Source organism: Stenella coeruleoalba (assembly GCF_951394435.1).
Source record: "Stenella coeruleoalba genome assembly, chromosome: 10".
NCBI classification, from domain to species: domain Eukaryota; kingdom Metazoa; phylum Chordata; class Mammalia; order Artiodactyla; family Delphinidae; genus Stenella; species Stenella coeruleoalba.
In genome coordinates, this window is record NC_137156.1 from 41,660,194 (window position 1) to 41,685,276 (window position 25,083).

The 25,083-nt window shown below is 53.6% G+C and overlaps 3 protein-coding genes across 3 annotated transcripts in view; 1 reads left to right on the forward strand and 2 right to left on the reverse strand.

The window, feature by feature from the left end:
- Nucleotides 1-1,144: 1,144 nt before the first annotated feature.
- LOC307193271 (gametogenetin-binding protein 1-like) lies at nt 1,145-6,857 on the reverse strand. The gene is made up of 6 exons (XM_079934953.1): nt 5,924-6,857; nt 5,157-5,275; nt 4,661-4,755; nt 4,334-4,478; nt 3,188-3,327; nt 1,145-1,518 (listed from the first exon to the last, which is right to left on the reverse strand). Exons 1-6 carry the CDS (start codon nt 6,373-6,375, stop codon nt 1,468-1,470), a joined length of 1,002 nt encoding a protein of 333 aa, XP_079791079.1. The 5' UTR covers nt 6,376-6,857; the 3' UTR covers nt 1,145-1,467.
- A 487-nt stretch (nt 6,858-7,344) lies between these two features.
- On the forward strand, nt 7,345-13,283 carry BAK1 (BCL2 antagonist/killer 1). The gene is made up of 6 exons (XM_079934945.1): nt 7,345-7,572; nt 9,436-9,541; nt 10,395-10,530; nt 10,853-10,996; nt 12,102-12,282; nt 12,409-13,283. Exons 2-6 carry the CDS (start codon nt 9,469-9,471, stop codon nt 12,511-12,513), a joined length of 639 nt encoding a protein of 212 aa, XP_079791071.1. The 5' UTR covers nt 7,345-7,572; nt 9,436-9,468; the 3' UTR covers nt 12,514-13,283.
- ZBTB9 (zinc finger and BTB domain containing 9) overlaps nt 10,524-25,083 on the reverse strand; it is a 67,770-nt gene continuing 53,210 nt past the window's right edge. The window contains exon 3 of the transcript XR_013830263.1: nt 10,524-10,943. The gene's annotated coding sequence lies outside the window, so the exon portion shown is untranslated. The remainder of the gene's footprint in view (nt 10,944-25,083) is intronic.

The following is a 25,083-nucleotide window of genomic DNA, read 5'->3' on the forward strand; positions in this document are numbered from 1 at the left end:
AGCTGACTCAGGGGGACAGTCCAGATGGGCCCTTCCATGGGCCTCAGCTCAGGGCCTGAGTCAAGGATTCCAGGAGGTGGGGGGCCTGACCAGGAAGCCCAAGAGAAAATAAAGCCCCAGCCCACTTGTGAATCACTAGCCAGTCTCCTCTCCAAGCTCTCCCCTGAGCCCAGGCTGGGGGATGGGAGGAGGTGGGGCTCCCCACTTCACTGGGCTGGGCGGGGCTGGGGCAGGAGGCCAGGTTGCTGCAGTTTCCCTACCCCCACCTCAAGCACGCCCATCCATCCAACAAACAGCTATTGTTATCAATCATGATAATTATTCAGAGTGGCCACCATGTTTTGACATTGAACTTCAGCTCTGCACAGGCCTCGGGCTGGACACAGTGGGGGCCCCATGGAGAAGGCCAGACACGCATCTGTAAATAGCAGTTGTGTTGATAAGAGTTGGGCAGTGTGAGCTCTCTCTCACACGTGTGCTGGGGGCTCAGCCAGGACCAGCACGGGAGGGAATGAACCAGGGTCCTACCGGGAGCCAGCTGGACCTCCTGGCAAACAGCACCTCCTGGTGTCCAAACTGGGCCTGGCCCTCCCTCCCATTGGATGCCCACGAAGCCGGGTATGAGGGTGTGCCCTGCCACGGCCAATACTCAAGCCCATCCTTGCTTCTGGGATTAGATAGGGTTGGGCCTTCTAGATGTCTGGACCTCCCTCCGCCCAGGATCCCCAAAGGCGCTTGGCACTGAGCATGGCCTAGTGGGCCCTGACCAGGGGCAGTAGGATGGAGCCCTGACCCCCACCCCCGTGGCACCTTTCCATCAACCCCAGGGCCCCCTCACCTGCCCCCTAGCCCAGCCCCTGAGGCAGGTCCCCATGGTCCCAAGGCTGCTTTCCTGGCTTTGTCCCCGTGATGGCTGGGCAGGAACTTCCTGCTGGAGAATTCCCGGATCCTTCGAGGAGGCTGCAAGCCAGGCCTGGGAATTTAGGAGGGAGGGAAACCAGGGCTGCTCTATGACGGGCGGGTCTGTGGCAGCAGGGGCTCCCCCGGCGCTCACTCTGGGCCCCAGGTCCTTCCCCACCCCTGGGTCAGGTGCATTAAACCTCCCGTCCTCCAGCTCAGATGGAACCCAGGGCTCTGCAGCTGGGGTGGCCTGGCAGCCTGTAGGCATGGACTAGAACTAGACTGAGAACCCTGAGCTTGTTCTTGGGTGGAGGATGAGGGGCCAGGTCGGCAGACAGACAGGCAAGAAGGCCAAAGTCAAACTGAGTTTTATTAATAACATCACAGGCCTGAGTCTGAAGAGTGGGGACAGTGTGCCGGGCAGGCCCACCCTGCAGACACATGGACACCATTTATTAAAGACCCCTTGGCCCCAGGGGCTCCTTGAGGTGCCCTAAGAGGAGGCGGATACATCTCTACACAGGCTGCAGGGACCCGGGGCAGGGCAGACTCAGGCCAGCACCAGCTTCACTCTGGAGGCCAGTTTTCCATCTCATTCATCTCCTCAAGGAGCAGGTGCTGGGGGGCGGAAGTGGGTGAAGGAAGATGCCTTTGCATCTTTGGGCTCTCCTCTTCCTGCTCTGTACCCCCAGAACCATCCCACCTGCCCTCAGAGACAAGTACCCCAAGGCCACCTTTCCAGACCCTCCCCCAGGTGCCCACAGCAGGCCAGGCCCACTAGCCCTGAGCCACCTCCCTCCCATAGAATGGAGGTAACCTTCTCCCTCCAGCTTGGGGGATTCCTGGGAAGCCCCTGGAGCCAGGCACCCCAGCCAAGCCCTCCCCTCCTTCACCTCTATCCTAGACACCACACCAAGGGGGCTCTGCATCCTTCCCTCCAGCCTAGGGTGGTGCTTCTGGTGCCTCAGCGCCCCTCCCCCAGGTCCCCAGCATTCCCCAAAGGCTGGGGGGCAGCTTCCTTCCCCCCTCAGCTTGGTGTCTCTGAGGGCAGATAAGGAGAGAGTGGGGGGAGGTAATGAGGACAGAATCCTTGTAACACCCACAGCAGGAAGATATCCCTGAGGCAGCCCTGTCCCCAAGTGAGGACTCAGCTGGTCCTCTACTCCAGAAACTCCCTAGGGGCCCCCAGTGATGTTCAGGCTACCCTAGGACTGTGACCCCTGGGGCTGGGGCAGGCCGGCTCAGGGGGTGGTCCTGGAGTGGAGGGGAGAGGGGAGGAGAGCTCCCTTTAGCAGGAAAAGACAAAAGCAGGGGCCCTGCCAGAGTGACCACCTGTGTGGTTTAGGGTGAGGTTCTCCAGAGCACAGAGGGGCACCCTGACACATAGCCTGCAGGCTCAAGACAACGGGAAGGCTGCCCCTCAGTACCCGGTAGGCAAGTATTTCTGGTATTAACAACCCCCAAGGGGTGAGTCATACTCCCTGGCGCTGGAGCGCCCTTTGAAGTTGAGGGCTACGCAGCTCATTTGATCCTCCAATGGTCCCCTCTTCAGGTAAAGAAACCAAGGCCCACATTCAAAGTCACAGAGCAAGTCATGCCAGGTCAGAGACTTCGACTAAAGACTTTGCTCCTTCCTTTTGTAAACTACACACACCGTGAGGGGCAGATGTCCACTGAATGAAAGGATGAGCTGATGAATGAGTGGAAATTAACCCAAGAAGGACATTGACACATTTTTCATCAACATATCCATCAATGTGCACTCAGAGAAGCTGGGACAGGCCTAACCTTTGAGGCCAATGTCAAGGAGGGTGGGCTGTAGGTGGTCCTTGGTGTGACCAGGTAGGTAACTCCCCCGCACCTATGTGTGTTTGTGGGAGTTGGTGTGGGTGTGAATGGGAGAGAAAACAGAAAAAGAGCAACATTATGCGAATGACAGATGTGCAGGAAAGCCTTAAAGCCACCTAGACAAGTCCCCTCAATGTAGAGATGAGGAAACTGAGGCCCAGAGAGGGGAAGGGACTTGCCCAAGGCCATACAGCAAGTGAACGGCAGTGAAGCCTTAAAAATGGACTCAGGTCAAGTGAGAGAGACTGATGGAGGAGTGTGTGTGTGCAGGGGGTCAGGATCCTGCTCTCAGAGATACCACCACCAAGAAGGAGTTAAGCACTTCCTGCCCAGCATGGGGGCTGGAGCCTGGGCCAGCAGCTGTGGAGAGGGGAGGCCTCCAGCCCCACTCTCCCCAGGGCTCTCAGGCAGAGGGTGGGGGCAGGATGGGCGGGCATACCTGGACATCCACAATGCCTGCCTCCTCCAGGGTGATCTCTGGCTGGGTCAGCAGCTTCCGGCCCTCATGGCCACCCATCTTCCAGAGGCGGAACTCCTGTTGCACTACCAGAAGCTTCTTTAACTCCGACTCCACGAAACCTGAGAGTCAGAGAGATGGGCATGGGACAGGCAGGAGAAGGGTGGACAACCTGCTGGGGATCGAAGGGAGAGGAGGGGGCTCTGGCTCTCCAAACCTCACCCAGCCCTGTGCAGCCCCTGGCCTTCCCAGCTGGGCCCCTTCTCCATCCAGTCCCTGGAGCCAGCCAGACAACACCTCCCCACTGCCCTGCCCTCCCCAGGACACTCGCTTTCCATGGGCTCCCTCCCACCAGCTTGAGTGTGAGTCTCTTTACTTACCTCCTGGGGACAGCAAGCAAGGGGCAGACATTTGCCCTACCCCACCCTGCCCCCTCCAGCCACCAATTCCAGAGCACAGATCTGGAACAACTCAAACCTCCTGGGATCAAGTCCCAGCTCTGCCACTTACTAGCTGTGTGATCTTGGACAAGTTACTTAACTTCTCTGTGCCTCAGTTTCCTCACAGTGAAGTGGAGACTGTAACAGAACCTACCTCAGAGTTATAACGCAGTATTTCATGAAAAGTGCTTAGAGGAGGGTTTGGCCCACAGTAATGGCTATGAAAATGTCAACAGTGATTTTATTGGAGTATGTTATTACCACTAAGCCATCTGCTCACCATGTCAGGGCGGCAAGTGGGCTGCAGTGGGAGAGGGGGCCTTCTGGGGTACTGTCACAGCAGTGCACGCACGATGGGAAAACCAGGGATGGAGGTGGCCACTGAAGGAGTTAGAATTCCAGGCTGGGAAAGGGTGGTGCTCAAGGAGCCGCAGTCCCAGTCACAACCCGCCCCCCACCCCTCCACCCTCTGCTGCCCACCCGGGCCCTGAGGGAGGAGGACCCTTGCTAGACCCAGCTCAGCCTCGGGACCAGCCACACACAGCTCCCCCAGCTTGGGCAGTCATCTTACGTCCTCTGGTTCCACCTGGTGGTCAGAACTGGTATCGCATCCATGAGCCACTGACCCAAGTGGGGCTCCTTCTGTGGGGGAGCTGGCTGGGTGGGGAGGTGGGGGCACCACATTTACCTACTGTATCTGTCGACCTAAAAGTCTTATGCAGCGGCGACTGGAGGGTGACAATGCCTGGGACACAGAGCTTGAGTGAGCTGTCCTCCTCTGTTTCCTCTTCCCCGCCTTTCTCCTCACAGGGCAGGCCTTCCTTGAGAGGGATCTGAGGGTGTGCCCATGACTGAGCAGGTGAGGAGGGTGGGGCCGAGCCTGCAGCCCCCACGCCCACGGAGACCCAGAACAGAAAGCAGGAGGGAACAACGGCTCTCAAGAGGTTCAGGCAGGTGGCTGCCCCCCTGGGCCCCACCCAGGCCTCACCCCGCACTTTCAGCTAGCCCCACTGACCTTGGCCGGGGCCGATTTCTGGAGCTGTTTGTACAAGCTGAGGAGGCGGTTCCAGGGAGTTGCCCCCACCTGGGAGGAGGCCAGCCTGAGGTCTCCTGTGGAGCGGTAGTGGTCACTGATAGCTCACAGCAGCAAGAGGCAGCCCAGGCCCAGGAGGACAGGGCCATCAGGAGGCTGAGCTGAGGGCCAGGTTTCCTTGTTTTCTTTAGCAAACACCTGCTACATGCTGGGCACAGTTCTAGGCACTTCACAGAGAAAATCTCACTCAATTCTTGCTACTGCCCTCTGGGATAGGTACTATTATATTCCCATTTTGCAGATGAGGAAAGTGAGACACAGAAAGGTTGAGTGACTCGCCACCATCACACAGCTTGGCCTAGTGGAGGTGGGATTCAAACCCAGGCAGCCCGCCTCTAGCGTCCCCTCAAACTGCCCTGTGTCCTTCCCGGCCCTACACCCCCGGCATGTCCCCCACACCTGCGGCCACCACACTCACCATCAAGCAGACGCTCCTTCTCCTCCTCCCCGGTGAAGGTCTCGGGGCTGATATCCAGTGGCCCCATGGCCCTCTGCAAGCATCCTTGCTCCACCGCCAAGGCTTGGGCAAAGTGGCCCCTGATCCCCAAGCATAGTCAGACGGGGGTGGCAGGTGGGGCCCAGAGATGTGGTGAAGGCCCCCTAAACCCTCCAAGGCTCTCCTAGAGGCCCTGCTCAGCTTCCTCTAACCTCCTGCTCCCAACTACTCCCTGCTCGGCCCTCTGGGGTCTTCATCACAGAGGGGATGATCCCTCCCCAAAAGTAGGGTGAGGAGGGGCGTGGGGAGCAGAGAGAGAAGTGGGCCCCCTTCCTCACCAGGGGTGGGTGCCAGGTCCAAATGAGAGTGGGAACCGGGAGGGAGAGAGTGGGGAGGGAAGGTGGGGGGAGTGGGGCCCAGGAAGGAGCTGGGAAGTAACAGGAGCCCCGGCTCAACCCAGAGCACCCCCCTTTCCTTTCGATGCCTCCCTCCACAACCACTCACTTGCGGGAGGACCCCCATCTCTGCCTCACCCCCTCCCCACATCTCCAGGCTCCTCTCCACCCCTGACACGTCTGTCCAACCATGCCCACCCAGTCCTCTGTCCACCCAAGGAGTCCGCTCCTGGCCCCTCCCCAATTTGGGTCCTCCCATCTCAGGCCCACATCCTTCCCCCTTCTTACATCCAGGCCTCCTCCCAGTTCCTCCATCCCAGGCTCCTTCCCACCATCCACAGCCCGGCCCCTCACCTGTCTGAGGTCCCTGTATCCCCTGCTACCTCTGTCTGTTCCTCTTCCCTCTCCTCCAACTCAGACAGGTTGCCCAGCACCTCCTGGCTTCCTCTGGGCAGGACTGGCTTCACCTCTACACCCTGAGCCAGGACCCTCAGGACCTCCACGGGGGTAGGGGTCTGGGGCCCTGTGTTCCCCAGCCCCAGCCCCGAGGGGTCGGACTGTGGCAGGGCCACAGAGAAGGTGTAAGGCAGCGTGGCAGGAGGCCTGGACTCCCGCCCTGCTCCTCCCTGGTGATCAGTCATCAAAGGGGTGGCGTTCTGCTCTCGAAAGGGACAAGACTGGCCCCCCAGCAGGGCCTTGTCTGAGCTCTTTGGGCTGCCCTTGCTCCCCACCAGGCTACGGAAAAAGCGGAACATGGAGGAGTGGCCCAAAATTCGGGATCGAGGGCTTGAAGCTGGGGCCTCCATCCTGACAAGGACCCTGACTCAGAGGGAGGGGCCACAGCAGCCACCTCAGGACCAACTACTTAAGAAAAGGAGGAGTTTTCAAATTAAACCCTCCAGTTGGAAACTTCCAGGAGTTCTAGAAGGCAAAGGTAGGGGAGGGGTGGGGGGAGAAGGTAGGAGGGCTTAGTTGGGGGCAGAGAGTGCAAGGGGTTGATGAGGCAGGGGAAGGAGGCCTGGGGAGCCAGCCTGAAGGGAGAGGGGGTTGGCGAGGCTCCAGGAAACACCAGGGTGGGGGGCAGGCAGAGGTGGCTGGAGAACCCCAACTCTGAGAATGGGGTGGAGGCACACAGCTCTCTCCAGGCCTGTCCTTCCCTGGCTGTGGTAGCTTCTGTCCTTGAGAACCATTCAATCCCTGAGGCCAGAGAGTCTCTGTCCTCCCTCTTCTCTCTCCTCTCAGTATCCAGCTGGCACATGCCCAGATGGTAGCACAGACCCACTGTGTTTTCATGTTTACCTGCCTATCACATTCAGGATTTTTCTCTCTGCAGACCACCGAGGTGCTTGGTGTACAGGTCTTAATTGCGCGTTGAATCTCAATTTTGTATTATTATTCCTCACGGCACCTACAGACCTGATTATAAACCCAGCTCAGTGACCTTGGGCAAGGTTCCTTAAACCAGCTGAGCCTCAGTTTGTTCAGCTCTAAGATGGGTGTGGTCCACTGCACTTACTTCCAAGGGTTGTTCCAAAGAGGTTTTAAAGTGCCGGGTACACAGTGGCGCTTAAGAAACCTCGCCATCCTGGCTTTTTTATTGACATTGATGGAAGCAGGGGAAAGATCAAGGATGAGGACTGGGAATCAACGGTGGGAAAAGCAGTGGGGGAGGGGGAGCCACTCTGCCTGGGTGGGAGCCGCTCTCTCCGCCTGGGAGCCCTGTAGGCTGGGGCATCTGCATCCGGCGGCCACAGAGCAACTTCCTCTAGAGGGAGCTGATTGGAGCCGGGAACCGCCGGCACCTCTATGATCGCCGCAGCCTCGCGGGTCCCCAGGGCCGTGCTGGGACCAGCAGAGGCTGCATCCAGACACCAGGAATTCACTGACGCCCCTTCCTGGGAGCCAGACCTGGGTACCTGACCCTGGGAGCAGCCACTGGCTCCTCAGGATCTCCAGCCTCTGCCCTGCTGAGCCGTCCCGGGCCTGGGCCAGGGTCCGGGCAGGTAAGCCGGGAGGGTCCTGCCCATGCTCCCCACTCTCGGCAGCCCCAGGCCCAGGGTGAGGCAGGGAGCCCGCAGGGAACCCGGTGGGGAGGGGGAGGCCTCGAGGCTTGTCTGGGCAGCTCCACCAACTCCTGCTCAGGGCCTGATCCGGCCGGGGCTCCCTCTGGCTGCTCCTCAGACAGCTTTCCCTCTTGGCCTGGCCCTGGTGCCAGAGAATCGGGTGCTAAAGAACCAGGTTCTTTAGCAGTCTGGGGGATGGGAGTGGAGGTCAGAGCCAAGGTCAAGGGCAGGGGGAGAACTTTCACAGCACTTCCTGCTGTCCCAGGAGCCCTAAGACTAGGTCTTCAGCAGGGCTAGGTCTGCATCTCCCCCCCGCCCCGGGAAACATCCTGGGCCCAGCAAACCCCGCAGGTGGGGCACAGTGGACTCTCCCTACCAGGAAGTCAGGCCACTTGGATGGGGGCAGAGGTAGAACCAGGTTGGCATAGGCCTCTGGCCCTGGGGCCGGTTCTGAGGCTCCACTTTCTCCCCAGCATTGAGCCCCAGGGGTAGCGGTAGAGGCAGTCGAGATGCAATCAGCATCCTCCAGCCCTGCTGTCCTGGGGGCACTGGGTTTCGGAGACCAAGGGAGAGAGGAAGGTACCTTGTTCAGGAAGAAGCTTCTGGGATGGGGGTCTGCCAGGCAAAGGTCTGTCATAAGGAGTCTGAGCACCCAGGGGTGGAGGAGGGGAGAGTTGGTCTTCTCCCTGTCCCTGCCCTGAGACAGTGAAGGGGTGGAGAGCACAGGTGGTCCGGACTTTCCCCACCCTTCTCCTCAGGCACTTTCGAAAATGGCCCCAGGCCTGAGAGGGAAGGTGGGGGGAGGGGACACAGGCCCTCCCAGGGAGAGGAGGAGGGTGGCTTCCCGCCTGGGTGATGGAGGCAGCTTTGGGGTGGGGGGAAGTGAAGGGGGTGCAAATTGAAAGTGAAATAGCTTATGTCCAGGAAATACTCCCTCTGTGGAGGTTTACAGAGCATACTGGGGTTGTGGCCAGGACTGGGCAAAGGAGGAAAATAGGGGCTGGAGACAGGAGAGCAAGGGGTACATGTGATTTCCTCAACCACCTGCTAGGCAGAAATGTGAAGATCACAGGCGGGACGCAAACAAGGGAAGTTTCCCCGGAAAGGACACCCTCTAAGGTCCACAAACTGAAAAATAAATCTGAAATGAGTGCTGAGTGGAGGACTGACTCGTGGAAATTCAAATAACCAACCTGACTCCTTGACTAGCTCTGTGGCCTTGGGCACTAACTTCTTTGTGCCTCCCTTTTCCCACCTGTAAAATGGGTATGACATTGCTTACCCTGCCAGGTTAATGTGTTCTTTCCATGTCCCACACTCCCTGGGGAGTACTTGAACATACATGGTAGAAGTATACCATAGGTACTCAGGAAATGCTTGCGGCTAACGGGCCTGAGTTGGAAAACAGGTGTGTTCTGACTAGCCAAGGGGAAGTGGAACCTTCGGGGACGGGCTTCGTGGGTCATTGGCTGGAAGGTGGCAAGTCTGCAGTAAGCGTGTGCTGCGTAGGGTGCAGGAGGCCCCGGAGCAGTGGAAGGAACCCCAGCTTCTGAAACTCGCCTCCCAGTGCGACTAGAGATCCACTCGGGCACTGCTGCGGCCACCCCTCCCTGGGCCCTGGCTGACCCCTGGGTGGGAATCTTGGCTGCCCGGCCTTTCTCACTCCCAGTCTCCTTGAAGAACTGCCAGTGAAATACTCAGTAAGTTCTTAGGACGGTGCGGTCTTTCAGGAGTGGGGGTCCCCTCCCTCCGTGTGCTGTTGGAACCTCTGGTCCCCATCTGCTTTCCTACTCACCCCCACAGGCTAACACTGCCATTCCTGCCAGGACCTGAGAAATGGCATCCGGACAAGGCCCAGGTCCTCCCAGGCAGGGGTGCGAAGAAGAACCTGACCCCTCCTCCACTTCGGGTAACTGTCTTTCTGCCCCCTCACCCCTCCCATAACCACCAGGGCCGTCTGTGAGGATGGAGAGAGCAGATGTGGACAAGCCGGGCAAGATTTAAAGGCAGGCTCTCCCGCCTCAGTTTCCTCACCTTGGGTAAAGGAGAAAAGCATCTCCCTACCCAATGCAGGCAGGGGGGCAGCAGTGGGGGGTGCAGAGGCTGGGGGAGGCGGGGCAGTGTGCATGAGGTGGGCACCCTGCCATCTGCGAGGAGGAGGAAAGAAGAGTGGGGTGTGGCTGTCCTATCCCTGCCCTGGGAGAAATAAGGAAGTAAATCCACCTATCACCGAGTCAGGTCCGCTTAACAGGGAGAGGGATTGTTAACGACTTTGGGGAGGAAGTAAAATGGCTGTCCCTCTTTCCTCTTCCAAGGGGAACGTCAGGGACGCCTGCAGCTCGCGGCCCAGCACAGGCTGTTCCCTGGACTTTGGGTTCAGTCCCAGGTCTGTCACTATTTCCCGATGTGGCTTTTCTGGGCTACGATTTCAAATTCTGTCTCCCACGTTCCCTAAGCCATAAGGGCTCGGTGCCTTGGACAAACTAAAATAAAGTCGGGGACCCAAATGCCTGGGATTCTATCCTGGCTGCACCGCTCTCTCCAGCTGTACACGCTCGTGCAAGTTACGTAAACACTGCACCTCAGTTTCCCCATCCGTAAACTGGGGGTCACCTATTCCACAAGGCAGCTGTGACAAGAATCCTCTTTTCAGTGTCAGCCCTAGGTGGTAACTAAGGGCTAGAGGAGGGACACCTCTGTCCACAGGCAGAGTGAACCATCCCCAGAGCACTTCCTCCCTGACTCCTGGCTTTGATCCTCAGAGGAGCAGGTAGCCCGGGACACGGAGGAGGTTTTCCGCAGCTACGTCTTTTACCGCCATCAGCAGGAGCAGGAGGCCGAGGGGGCGGCTGCGCCCACTGACCCAGAAATGGTCACCTTGTCCCTAGAACCTAGCAGGTGAGCAGCAGCCCCCTGGGCCCACGGGGACATGTTCAGGGAGTTGGAGGCTCACGTGGGGTCACCATGCAGGTCCTGGGAGCTGGACAGGCCTGGGGGTTTTTCCCACTGCTGCTCCTTTTTCATGTGGGTTCCCACCCCCATCCGGGACCTGGCATCCTTTTCAGCACATGCCTGCCCCTTGTCCCTGGGCCCAGCCCTCGTGTCTGAGAACACGGTTGGGACCGCCAAGGAGGGGGGGCCCAAGGCTGGGGCATCTCGGGGAGGAGCCCTTCGCCATGAGCCCACGCCCCAGCTCACCTGCTGCCTACCGTTCCTTGAGCACCATGGGGCAGGTGGGTCGCCAGCTGGCCATCATCGGGGATGACATCAACCGGCGCTACGACTCCGAGTTCCAGGCCATGTTGCAGCACCTGCAGCCAACAGCAGAGAACGCCTATGAGTATTTCACCAAGATCGCCTCAAGGTAGCTCTGGCCACTGCCTCTCCGCTGTGCTGTCACCACCATGCCAGGCCCTGCCCACGGGATGGGGGACACACTTCTCTGTCGGCACCAGAAGACGTGTTTGCTGTCCCCGTGTCTGCTGTTAACTCACGCGGGGCCTTGGGCCCCTGTCTTTCTCTTTCTGAGCCCAGACTCTTCATCTCTGCATAAGCACACAGCCCTTGTTAACTCTGGCCCCGAGGACTTGACCTGTTAGATCAGGGCTATAGAGGGGCTCGCGGTGGGGGTGTCCCCAGAGCTCCCCAGCCCCGCTGGGACACGGCTCTCCTTCTGATTTGGAACCACATTTCACACCAAAGATGGTTGCTGGCTCTGGCTTCAGCCCACCAGGTCCTGGAAATGGCTTCCAGATGCTATAATCTGGTGTCAGACAGGCAGTGGTTAAAGAAACCAGCAGCCTGGGCAAATCTCAGCTTTGCCATTTACCGGCTTTGTGAAACTTCCTAGCCTTCAGTTTCCTGGTCCGTAAAATAGGGGAAATATGCTTAGAACAGTGTCTGCACTTAAAGGTGTTAGCTGTTGTCACCATCTGGTTAAAGAGGTCAGTCTCAGGGTAGGTTCGAGGCTGAGGGTGAAGGCAGGAGTAGCCGATAGATTCAGAATTAGTGCTCGGAGCTGAAACATCCTGCCCGTGTCCTGAGAGGCCACCGCCCACTCAGCTGTGATTCCAGGACTGGACTGTCCTAACCTCCTCTTCTGTCCTTTTCTCTCTGCTGTCCCTCGGGCTGCCAGGCCAGCAGCAATGCCCACAGGTAATCTCCCTGCTGCCTCCGTCTGCTCGCTCTGCCCTCCACGCTCTCTGTGCCCCTTTGCTCCCCCAGCCCTGGGGCCACAGCCCCAGCAGCAGCATCCCATTCATCTGCCCTCTGAGCTTTCTCCTTTCACAGAGACACGGGCTCTAACCAAATTGAGGCCAGGCTGGGGCAGCCTCTACCACCTCCATTCACAGCTAAGCCATTTTGCTTTCCAGCTGGGAGAGGGGTAGGGGTCTCCAAGGGGGTGGGAGAGGCAAACAGATGAAGGGCCCTCTAGAGGTCTCCACTGACTGTATCTCCTCGGCCCACAGCCTGTTTGAGAGCGGCATCAACTGGGGCCGAGTGGTGGCTCTGCTGGGCTTTGGCTACCGCCTGGCCCTCCACGTCTACCAGCGCGGCCTGACTGGCTTCCTGGGCCAGGTGACCCGCTTCGTGGCCGACTTCATGTTGCATCACTGCATTGCCCGGTGGATCGCACAGAGGGGTGGCTGGGTGAGTGCCCAAGCATTGACCACCTCCTCCCTGCTGCTAGGGCCGCCCCTCTCCCAGCCCCACCCCAGTCCCCAGGAGCCGAATATGCCGCCAGCCCCCCTATGACCACTCTGTCTCTCCTGGCAGGTGGCAGCCCTGGACTTGGGAAACGGTCCCATCCGGAATGTGCTGATAGGTCTGGCTGTGGTTTTGTTGGGCCAGTTTGTGTTACGAAGATTTTTCAAGTCATGACTCCTGGAGGGGTCCTTTGGGGTCTTGAGACCCCTGCGTGGACTTTGGCCCAGTCTTCTCCCTTCATCTCCTCCCCTGCAGGGGTCCCCTCCTTAAGAGCACAGAAGCTTTAGCAAGTGGGCACTCCAGGTTTGGAGGGTCCCTGCCCAGGGGTCCATCAGACTGCACGGGTGCCCCAACATTGCATGGTGCTAAAGGGCCCCCTCTCAGAGAGGGGCTATGGCCCCCTCCCTTAGCTCTCTGGGACCCCCTCAGCCCTGTCTACTGGGTTTTGGGGAGATGATAAGTTGGGGAAGCAAGAGGCTATGAGCCGCTTCTCCCCAAGGAGTTGTTAACGGTTTTAGCTTTTTATAATATCCTTGGGGGGACACTGCCCCCCTCCGATTCCCACCTCTCTACCCAAAGCCAGGACGTCTGGGGTGTGGGGGTTAATAGCCCTACCCTTTCCCAGGATTCAGCTGTTCTGGAAGGTCAGAGCTTAAATGCTGGGCCTGGAGCTCAGTCCTGGCCCTTCCTAAACATCATGTCCCCCAGGAACAGGACCAGTGGGGGGTGGAGACGAGGTATGGCTCAGCTCTCCTCCCCGCCCCGCTCCCACTGCCCCATATTGCCTTTGCAGCTGGACTCTCAGGGATTCTGGGGGTGCAGTGGGGGTGGAGTAGGGGTGCAGACCATCAGCACCTTCCAAGCCTGCCTCCTGAGGCCCTCATTCTCTCCCTTCCCCTCACCTATTACCACTTGCTCCCACACCCAGACCCCACCCCTGCTCACTACAAGTGAAGCTCGCCCCACCCCCATCACTCCAGAAAAGGCAGGCAGGGGGCTTGGGTGAGTGCGGTGCTGAGGCCCCCTCCTCGCCCAGGCTACAGGGTTTAGGACTGCAGTTTTGTTATGGTCAGGGAAAGGGGGTAGGGAGCTCAACTTGAAGTTTCTGAGTGAGAGAAGGGCTATTAACACCACTAGGAATCCCAGGGTTGGGAGCCGCCCTCGTGGCCTGGGCACAGTGTAATCTGGGGTTACGGATAGAGGAACTGTGAATATTTGAACTCTACCCCCAGTCTCTACACTCCTCACTCCACACCTGCCCAAGCCTCTCCTGATGGGTGGGGTAGGAGTGCCTCGTCTACCTTGTACAGCCTAGGGGTTTGGAGGTCAGGGGAGAGGAGTTCTTGATGAAGCCAAATGCAGGGAGGGGGTGCAGATGGAGCCAGCTGGCCACCTCCCACCCTCTGAGTGTGTCTGAAAATAAACTGCAATCCCTCCACTCCCACTTGATCATTTTTGTCTCCTCTGCTACCCTTCTGTCCATCAGGCTGGACGGGGAACCTGGGCATGCCTGGCTTTCACCTGGTTTTTACTGACAGGTCTCATCTCGGGCCTCCTGAATCCTGTGGAGGGCTGGGTGTGTTTCTCCAGCCTCCTAGAAGGCCTTGGCCCCTCCCCACTCTTCTCCAGCCCCTTCTCCAGGAACTACCCTCATTTCTTTGGGTTCCAGGCAAGTTTCCCATCCCCACAGAGAGTCAGGGGTCTCCAAACTGCTAGGCTCTGGCTGCAGAGCTGGTGGGGCAGCTGCACCTGCCTGGGGACCCCCACAGGCCTGGCCTGAATCCCTCTCCGTTCGGGGAGCCACCACCCACGCTTGGCTCCACCTGGGACACAGTGTCCCGGCTCCCTCTTCCCGATGTCCCCCACAGCTAGCACACACACAGGGCTTTTCATTCTAGGAGTTTTGTGCTGCATGGGAGTCCCTATGGGGACACAGCCAGGGGTGATAAAAATAACAAGCACGGGGGCGTTTAAATGTTCCAAAATCTACAAAGTCTTTCCAGTCCTGGGCACCCTGGTCTGTTTTCTGACACCCTTCCAAAGTGGTCACATGCAAGTCCTAAAAGATTCAGGCTTCTCTTTCACTCCCCCGAGGGCATCTTGCCAATCCCCTGGGCCCTCCGACTTGGTCTTCAAAGAGCCCACGTACTGACTGCAGTCATAGGGAGGGGGCCCCTGCAGCAGTGGTGGCTGAAAGGGTGGTGGATACAAGGCCCCTTGCAATTTCCTGCAGGAAAATCTCGGAGACATTTATGGAACATACTCTGTGCCGGGCTTTATGCTGAGAATTTATCATACATGCCCAATCAATAGGTATTATATAGCTGGTGACCGGGAATAGGGGGGGCCCTAAACTCCCACTTTACAGATAAGGAAACTGAGGTACCTGTCCAGAGTTACCAGGTAGAAAGGTTGGAGAGCTGGCACTGGCCACCAGGATACTGGCTCGAGGTTTTACATGGAGGCCGTAAGGGTGGGGGCTGGGGCCCTTGGTCTTGAGCACAGGTCTGCCAAGGGGTGAGGCGGTGGAGGTAGCCTACACGCTACCGGCGGGAACCGCGCGACCCCTCTGAGAACGCCGGGGGGTGAGCCGGCTGCCCGGGTCAAAGATGGCCGCTGCTGCATCAGGCACGCAAGCGTGCCCTCTCGTGGGCAGGGCCTCGGTGCGCACCTCTCACCCCCTCCCCGCGGGAGGCTGGAAGAAAGGTGGGCCCTGGTGGCAGCTGTGTGTCCTCTGCCCCTGTAAGAAAGGCGTTAGAACTCTATCCTGGAAGGCGTGGGGAGCCCCATAAGGTTTTGGCCTGTGTCTAGCCTTCCACTCCACCCTCTATTCTGCCAGGACGAAGTTGCCAAAACCGAAATCTAAATACATCCCGGAGCTGTGAGGCGTGAGAACTTAGGAGGGACAGAATAAGGCAGGGAGCAGATGGGCTCTGCAGGTATTAAGGAAGTTAAATCAAATTCTTCTCAAGATTTGTAGTTCTTCTGAAATTGTACCTTCGTCTCCTGCAAAGAGGTCTAGATTCCTCAGTCCGTAGTGCCATGGAGCTGGGGCAATGCAGCCAGGGGAAGGAGCGTGTTCAGGTGTCAAGCTCAGTTGTGCAGCGTCAGTATAAACTGGCACCTGCCCTGCCTCGAACCCGGTGCCTCCCCCCCACCCCCCACCCCGCAGCGTACCTTCATGTGTTTGCTGTTTTACAGCCTCTGAAGAAAGTTTATTTTAGGCCACTGGGTGTCCATCCAAATGAGAAAATCCTTCCTTTGCCCAAACCACTCAGTAGATTGTTTGAACAAGTTTTTAGGACCTAACCATCTGAATAGCATTAAAATTAATTAAAATTAATTCGTTAGTTAATTAAAATGAAGAAAACAACCATATCCTGCTCCAGTTGTACACACCAAGGATGTAAAGGCCCAGATCAAAGACACTTATTTAGTTCAGTCTAAGCAGAACAGGTGTGTGTTTGTGTGTGTGTGTGTGTGTGAGTGAGACAGAGACAGAGAGAGAAGGGAGTTACAAGAGATTGCCAGAGGTATCTAAATGTCAAGGTCCAGAAAATCAGCAAAACCCAGTTGATGGGACATGGTTGCCAATTGCCAAACACCATAAAAAGGTGAACACCAGACTACTGGGTTATAAAAGATGGGGGAAGAGGAGGGATTCAGCCCACCAGTTAACAAGAACAAAAAGCAGTGGTCTGCCCTATCGAGCACATGACTGGAAGCAGATCCCTAGCAAATTGTATGAATGAATCAAAAGAGGGGCAACCTCACAAGACCAAAATCAAGTGATGGAATAACATGGGCAGAAACTGGACTTTCTGAGAAAAGTCAATAGCTTAAGAGACGAAAGCCACAGAATCTCCCTCCACCTGGAGTATGGGATTTGGCAACGGATGCAGGCAGGCACCAAATGGATACCTGTGAGCATGCATCCATTGCTGAAATAAACATGGATATGAGTATACCTCTCAGCTCCACTTAACCAACTCTTCATTTGCAGTCTGGGAATCATTCCTGGTGCCCAATGCCTCAAGTTTTTCAAGGTTTAGCTAAGAACACGGTTCTTCAAAGTTTTCTGTTCCATCACATCATGCAGTGAACCTGCTTTGCAAAGTTCACGGCACAGACTTTTGTGATGATTGGCTGCATGGAAGCTGGGCTCACCGGCCTTCTCATGTTTTGACTTGAACCCTCTCTTAGAGCATCCCTACTAAGAGCAATTTCTCCAATTCATTTCCAGCAGATGATTAGGCTTCCTCGAGAGTGAGAACAGTTTCTTGCTTAATTCTCAGGAGGACCACACCAGGGTGAATTTGGCATGTCCAGCATCTCTGAACTGTGGACGTTGTGAATCAGAGTGCATAGGAGGCACTGGGCTGGGCTTAGGGATGTGGGTTCCCATGTCTGCTAAAAAAGAATGAGATTTCCAGGAACCTGATTGCCAGCCTACTAGCAGGCTGAGTGTGAGAAGGGCTGAGTGCAGGCTAAAAGCCAAATGCTATCCTGGTGAGGAGGTGGGGGAGTCCCTGCATTCAGTTGTGATGTGTAGTGTAATGGACGAGATTGTTTTTACATGACCTTGGCTGGCCTGAACAGTGGGCTGGGTAGGAGTAGCCCTCCTTCCTTCTCCCAGTGAGAGGAGCCACACCCAAGCTCAGCTGACCGCTGGACTGGGGGCTTTTCCAAATATTCTCTGCCCCCCTCCTTGGCCAGTTGGGGACACAGTAACATCCATAGGCCAGAGGTGTCCAGTTACTGGCATCCTCAGACAACTCCTGTAATGGGCTGGCCCCCCGAATCCAGACTGAATGGTGCCAAGCAGCCTGGTGTTCCTTCATTGACAAGGCTGCTTTCCCATGCTAGCTCTATACAAAGGCAGAGTGATGGCAAGAAGGCCCTTCGCTGGAATGCACACTGTAAAGCAGGCCCAGCTACCCCTGGCCTGGCTCGCCTCCACAGAATGAGATGAAGGTCAGAGGGCTGCGGCTGCTTCTCTTATTGACCTCCTTGTTTTCTCTTTCCCCAGCAAAGCTGGGTGTCCTACAATTTAACTCAAATCTGGCACTTGTCTACCTGGAGATAGCATCAGATCCCCCGAGTTAAGGGCTCAGTCCCTGAAGACTACCCCCACCCCCACCTCAAATGCCAATAGCAAGTCCAGATGCTTCTGACAGACCGGCTATAGAAGTTCCAACAACCCCTTCCTCTTGTTCGATCAATTTGCTAGAGCGGCTCAGAAAACAGTCTACTTACTAGATTGCCAGTTTATCACAAAAGATATTAAAAGATACAAATGGGGACTTCCCTGGTGGTCCAGTGGTTAAGACTCAGCGCTCCCAATGCAGGGGGCCCAGGTTCGATCCCTGGTCAGGGAACTGGATCACGCATGCCACAAGTAGGAGCCCACATGCTGCCACTAAGGATCCCTCACGTAGCAACAAAGATCCAGCATGCTGCAGCTAAGACCCAGCGCAGCCAAATAAATAAACAAATATTTAAAAAGAAAAAGATACAAATGAACAACCAGATGATGAAGAGATAGGGTCAGGTCTGGAAGAGTCCAGAACACAAGAGCTTCTGTCCCCATGGAGTTCTGGGTGTGCCACCCTCCTGGCAGGTGGAGGCATAGCTGGCAGGTGTTCACCAACCAGGACGCTCTCCCAAACCGCATGGTTCAGAGATTCTTACGGAAGCTTCGTTACACAGGCATGGTTGATTAAATCGTTGACCACTGGTTACTGATTCAACCTCCAGCCCCTCTCCCCTTCTCCAGAGGTGGGAGAATGGGGCCAAAAGTTCCAACTCTCTAATCAAGGTTGGTTCCCCTGGCAACCAGCCCCCATCCTTAGGGGCTTTCCAAAAGTCACCTCATTAACATAAACTCAGGTGTGGCTGAAAGGGCCTTGTTATGAATAACAAAAGCACCTTTAAAAAAAATGCACCTTTATATATCGCTCTTATCTCTTAGGAAATTCCAAGGATTTTAGGAGCTCTGTGTGGGGAACAGGGACAAAAACCAAATATGTATTTCTTATTATAAATCGCAATATCACAAAGTCTATTTCCATGCTACATGATGCTATGGGATTTGTCTCAAATGTGTGCCTGACAGGGAGAGACCCAGACGGGTTTTGTCTATGGGAAACACCCCTTCCTTGCGCCCAGGACCCCCCCCACCCCGGTGCACGCTTCGTGCCACAGTGCCTCCCTCTGCCCACGGCTGCCCTGAGTCAGCACCGCTTCTGAAGCCTCTCCGCTCCTCATCTCCCCATCTCTGCCTTCCCATTCCCACTGCCAAGGCCCTGGGGTGTATCCTCAATGTTCCAGGTTTTGGTAATGGCCCTTCCTTGGGTCCTGCCCAGCTCAAATCCTCCCAGAACCCCACCACCGCCAAACCCACTTCACGAAATATTGTCTTTATCATGTCACATCCCCACTTCAGATCCACTAGATCCGTTCTATTCATTACGTTCACTTCCTCTTTGCGGGTCCCTGGTGGAGGCACTGGGAAGCCAATGTCTCTCTATCCTTAGGGAGCTTCCACTTCAAAGGAGGAAGCGCCAAGCAGTGACAATAGCTCAGGTGAGAAGTGTCAGGGCAGCGCAGGGGCCGTGGGGTCCCAGAGGAGATGCGCCAAGCCAGGTCTGGGGGTGATCCAGGGAGGCTTCTCAGAGGAGGGAACAAACAGACATTTGAGACCTTTCCAGCTTTTCTCTGACTCCTACCAGATGGTCCAAGTATCACGCTGTTGTCTTCAGAGCTCCTCCACTTCTTCCCTGTCCTCCAATCCACATTTAACAGGATCTGCTCCCCACCCACCTCTTTTCTTTGTTTCAACCTGCTTCTTCATCCTTTAACATCAGAAGGGCAGCAGAATATGCCACCTCAAAATATGACACTTTGGTATATTTTGAGCTGTAGGCACTTGAAAAACAGCAAATGCAGGGAGAGGCTTTCTCGGAATCCCCCTTATCTGCCTAAAGACAGATCCTCTCAGGATGGATTGTCATGGATTCCCCTCCCCAGGAGTTTCATCAACCAGAGAAGACTGTTTATCCTCAAAGAGGAGACTAGAAGTCCACATCGCACCAAACTTTGTCACAAACTGTCGTATCTCCCATCTATTCTCTTAAGGGCCCGTTGGCTTCCTTAAAAATCATTTACTCTCCCCTAAGAGGCCTACCCTTCCCCCTTCCCTATTAAGATGGTATTTAATCCTGAATTCTAAGCTACATCAGGAAGTTACTCATTTTTCCCTGGGTATCTCCTCCCAGGTATATATGAGGTATACAAGTCAGTGCACTTCTTCTTGTTTTCCTCTTGTTAATCTGTCTTTTATTGCAGGGGTCTCAGCTAAGAATTCAGAGGGGTAGAGGAAAAATTATCTTCCCTCCCCTACATATCCAATGTTAATTCCATCTCTGTCAGGAAGCCTTCTGTGACCACCCTCCAAACCTGGGTCAGTTTCGCCCTTCTCTCATCTCCAGTGTTTCTTGGGATCTGATGCTTAATGGTCTTGTCCAGTTAGGAAGATCATTTCACTTTAAGTTTTGGGACCCGGGTATAAGTCTTAGGTCTTCCTCTTACATAGCTTTTGGGCTAGTCCCTCTAAATGTGAAAATAAATAAGAATGCATGCTTGCTTTCATTCATTCAACAAACATTTATTGGATACCATGAAGGCTCTATAAAACCAAATGGAGTGGAATGTCTGAGAACTTTGCTCTAGTATTTGTATTTGTCTTGTTATGTATATGATTTACCGGTAGGAACTGAGTTGTATCTATTGAATTTGTTTGTCAATTACTGCTAATCAAATAATAGGACCTCATTGTAATCTTCAAAAATATTTTATTAATAATAATAAAATCTGGGGCTTCCCTGGTGGCACAGTGGTTAAGAATCCGCCTGCCGGGGCTTCCCTGGTGGCGCAGTGGTTGAAAGTCCGCCTGCCGATGCAGGGGACACGGGTTCGTGCCCCGGTCCGGGAAGATCCCACATGCCGCCGCGGAGCAACTAAGCCCATGCGCCACAACTACTGAGCCTGCACTCTAGAGCCCACGAGCCACAGCTACTAAGCCTGTGTGCCACAACTACTGAAGCCCATGTGTCTAGAGCCTGTGCTCCACAACAAGAGAAGCCACCACAATGAGAAGCCTGCGCACTGCAATGAAGAGTAGCCCCCACTCGCCGCAAATAGAGAAAACCCGCGTGCAGCAACAAAGACCCAACTCAGCCAAAAATAAATAAATAAATTTGTAAGAAAAAAAACACAATGTACACTGTACACCTGAAACTAACATAACATTGTAAGTCCACTATACTCCAATAAAAATTAAAAAATAATAATAAAATCTGAGTTTTTATTCTGTGTCGGATACATACTATACCCTTTATATATTTTATCTTAATTAATTTTCACAACTTTATGAAGTATGCCCATTTAGCAGATAAAGAAATTGAGGTTTAGAGAGGCTAAGTAACTCTCCCAGAGTCTAAGTGAAAAGTGCAAGTGTAAGTAAAATCCAAATCTGTTTTATACTAGGAACCTAAGATTTTTCTGAAGTCTATTACCTGAAGTCTTTACCATTATGTTACTCTGCTTTCTTTTTATTATAACTGGGAAACACAGTTATAGGGATAATAGAAGAAAAAACTAAAAATCACCATAATTCATTTTTCTTAACGTTTGTGTAGTCCTTTTCCAATCTTTTAAAAATGTACATACATAGTCAATAACCGTGTATTGGTTAGTTATTGCTGTGTAACAAAACTATCCCAAAGCTTAGCAACTTAAAACAATAACCATTGATTATTCCCCACAGTCAGTGGTTCAAGTGGACAATTCTGCTGATCTGGGCCAGGCTTGGCTGCTATTAGTTGGGTACATTCATGTGTTTGTCATCAATTGGCAGGTCAACTGAGGGCTGGCTTGTCTAGGATAACCTCAGCTGGGCAACTCAGTTTCCTCCATGTGTCATTCATGTCCCTCTGGCAGCTTAAGCTGGGAATGTTTTGGACATGTTTTCATGGTGATCACAGAGGAGCAAGAGAAGTAGCAGAGGGGACTTCCCTGGTGGTCCAGCAGTAAAGAATCCGTCTTACAATGCAGGGGATGCAGGTTCAATCCCTGGTCAGGGAACTAAGATCCTACATGCTGCAGGGCAACCAAGCCTGCGTGCCACAACTACTGAGCCCACGTGCCACAACTACTGAGCTTGCAAGCCTCAACTAGAGAGCCTGCATGCCACAAACTACAGAGTCCACGTGCCCTGGAGCCCACACATCACAACTAGAGAGAGAAAACCCACGTGCCACAACTAGAGGGGAGCCTGTGTGCCGCAGCTAGAAAGAAGCCCATGTGCCACAACGAAGAGCCTGCGCGCCGCAATGAAAGATCCCTTGTGCCACAATAAAGACCTGACGCAGCCATAAATAAATAAATAAATGAAAAGAGAAGTAGCAGAAACACAGTTTTTCTAACCTCTACTTATGTCAAGTCAGCTAACATTACTACAATGGCCAAAGCAAGTCACATGGCTAAATTCAGATTCTTTAGGAGGGTGAGAAATTAGACTCTGCTTCTGTTATGGAAGGAACTGAAAATTCACAGGACAAAGGGTGTGAATATAGGGAAGGGTGAAGAATTGGAGCCATCAATTAAATCAACCTACCAATCTGTCCTCTGGCCACAATTATTTCTGTTCTCTCTCCATGCAAAATATGCTCATCACCATTTCAGGACCCCCAAAAGACGCATCCATTCACGACATTAGGCTCAAAGTCCAGGATCTTGTGATCGACATCAGGTCTGAATGTGGCTCTTGAATGCAATACCTATGATCTAAAAAGACAAGTTATTTATCCCCCACAGACCCAAAATACAATGGTGAGTCAGGGACAGAATAACAATAGACACTCCCCTGAAAAAGAATAAGGAAGAATAGTTGGCATATGGAAGTCACTTGTCCAGAACACTTCTGAAATCAGCTGGGCAAATCCAGCCAGGTCCCCCTACTCTGGGGATGGGGAATATTCTCTGATGAGACCTCGTTCTCTTCCTTCAGAATGGCTCCCCAATCCACTATACTCCATGGCTTTTGGCTCACCCAACTCTGAGGGAATCTTTCCTTTCCCATCATGTTCCTTTGATAGAGGTAGAATACGATAGTTATACAGGTAGTTGTAGAAGTCCCAGTAGGGGGCTACAGATAGAGAGGGAAACCTAGGAAACTTTGGGAGACCACTGTATGTTAATGATTGCTCAAGAAAGCTATTGGAACGTTGTGGAACAAAGCAGCCTGGCTTAACTATAAAGCCATAAATAAAAGCACGAGATATGCCCCAGGCCATTAGGTGGAAGAAAAATGTCACCACCCTTCTCTGATTTGAATAAACGCTATGATAATCCTAGTTTGACCTCTGCCACTCTCCTGCCTGATATGAAGGAAGGAGGAACTAGTGATGTAAGCCTCACGTCTATTCGAAGGAGGTGGTCTTTTCCCCTCCCCCTTTCCTTTGACTATAAAATTGTAGCCCACTTAATCCTCAGGGCAGAGCTCCCTCACCTGCCTGCTTGCATCTCTTACAAGTGTCCTATATTAATAAAACTACTTCTTGCCTATCATTTTGCCTCTTGCTGAATTCCTTCTGTGCTGAGACACAAAGAACATGAGCCTCAGTAAGTCCAGATACCATGTGAGTGATTCTAATTAAAAGACTGTGGGTTCAAATCCCAAGCAGGGTTTTGGCCAGGTTCGAGTCCCGAACTGAGTCCCAATCTGAGGTGCACGGTTTCACCTTGGCTTCAACGGAAGAAACAACGACTGATGGTAGCTGAGAAATTTTCTCAGCTTGCTTTCTCTAGGTAGGCAGCCTAGAGGCCTTTGTACAAGTTGAATAGTCAGTTCTTTGCACAGAGCCTAGACTAGCAGTGATTTGGGGGGTATAAGACCCTTAAAAACTTTGGAGTTTTTCTATGTATCTGATTGACTTTACTTCATGCACCAAGAGCCACACCCAAAATTCTCTTGGGACATGCTTCTCTGTTGACTAAGTCTCCATTGACTAAAGTCTCTGGGCTGTATCAGGATGCTGTGGGAGTAATGCCTTAAAATTCCTAGAAGCCCTTTTGTCCAGCTGAGAGGGTGGACTAGGCATTGCCTTGATTTTTTCAGAGGACTTAACAGTATTCAGCCACACCTTTGAGGCCATTTCTTAACTTTGATCATTTTTTACTGACCTAAGAGGCTGGGAATGAGAAATAATTTTATTTTCCAACCCAGAAAATTCTGCCCCCCCCTTCACATTTCCTCCAAATTCTGCTTATAAGTTGACCAGTTCTTCCTTTAGCTCATCTCTTTCTTATAAAATTTTATCAAACACAGTTTAAGAAGGTAGGGTGGGCTTCCCTGGTGGCGCAGTGGTTGAGAATCCGCCTGCCAATGCAGGGGACATGGGTTTGAGCCCTGGTCTGGGAAGATCCCACATGCCTCGGATCAACTGGGCCCGTGAGCCACAACTACTGAGCCTGCGCGTCTGGAGCCTGTGCTCCGCAACAAGAGAGGCCACGACAGTGAGAGGCCCGCGCACCGCAATGAAGAGTGGCTCCCCCGCTCGCCACAACTAGAGAAAGCCCTCGCACAGAAATGAAGACCCAACACAGCCAAAAATAAATTAATTAATTAAAAAAAAAAAACAAAGAAGGTAGGGTAGGGGGTCCCCCAGAGGAAGAGAACCAAACATAACCTTTTTAACATAAGAGAAACTTAAGCCATTCCATTTTGTAATCCAAGCCTGGCCACAATGCTTGCCCTTGCCGAATAGGTCTGGTGGTTAATGATTCTAAGGGAACAAAAGAAGGTAAAAACAAACAGCTATTACCAGGCCAGGGAGATAACTTAACAATAGCAAAGATAATAAATCAGTTGTAAAGACTCCCAGTTCTGTTTCAACAGTAAAGGTTAGCCTGAAGCACATTCTTGAGCTGTTTTGCAGAATTCAAACCCCCTGGAGCACTCAACTACCAGATCAACTAAAACCTAAGGAATGATGACCTTTTCTGACTTTGGTAACAGTCAATCAACTAGAGCCTGGACTCTGTTGACCTTCGCCCCATTTCTATGCTGAATTCTCTGCCCAAACCCCTTCATGAATATGCATGCACCCTTAGCTTAAAACTTACCTGATTTTGCTATTTGGTGAGACACTGCTTTGGAAAGGATCCCCAGTGTTCTCCTTACGTGCTGCAAGTGATGAATCCTGGCTTCTCTAGATCTTTGGCTTGGTTGTGTCTTTTGGCTGCGACCCACCAAGAGGCGACCCAGTTTTCAGTTACCAATAGTAAGATCCAGCTGACATTTTCTGCATTCTGCCTGGAAATTTCTTGGCTCAAGTCTACAAGTTCACTAGGTATATTTTCTATCACAGGTGACAGTTTTACTAATTGTTTGCCACTACATATACAGGTCACCATTTCTCCTTCTTTAACACTTTCTTAACTATTTTTCAGCCCCCCTGCCACCCTGTCCCAGAGCAAAAGTCACATATTTTAAGCTTTTGTTAAAAGCTTAACAAAAAATTGGTATTTCTGGTACCAATTTCTGTATCTGTTAGCTATTACTGAGACAGGAGAGGAGGGAAGAGGGTAAGGCACAACCCTTAAAGAATGACACAGCTGTTGAGAAAAACGATACTACAAAAGCTGGTTAGAACTGATTAGGCCCAAGTTGGCAGATGAGTT

Bases quoted from the DNA above. Each gene is read 5' to 3' on its own strand.
- LOC307193271 (XM_079934953.1), bottom strand. From the start codon at position 6,375: ATGGAGGCCCCAGCTTCAAGCCCTCGATCCCGAATTTTGGGCCACTCC. The intron at 4,756-5,156 runs GTGAGTGTGGTG...ACCGCTCCACAG, and splicing joins GAAGGAGCGTCTGCTTGATG to GAGACCTCAGGCTGGCCTCC. The intron at 4,479-4,660 runs GTCAGTGGGGCT...GCACACCCTCAG, and splicing joins AGAAATCGGCCCCGGCCAAG to ATCCCTCTCAAGGAAGGCCT.
- BAK1 (XM_079934945.1), top strand. From the start codon at position 9,469: ATGGCATCCGGACAAGGCCCAGGTCCTCCCAGGCAGGGGTGCGAAGAA. The intron at 10,997-12,101 runs GTAGCTCTGGCC...CTCGGCCCACAG, and splicing joins TTCACCAAGATCGCCTCAAG to CCTGTTTGAGAGCGGCATCA. The intron at 12,283-12,408 runs GTGAGTGCCCAA...CTCTCCTGGCAG, and splicing joins TCGCACAGAGGGGTGGCTGG to GTGGCAGCCCTGGACTTGGG.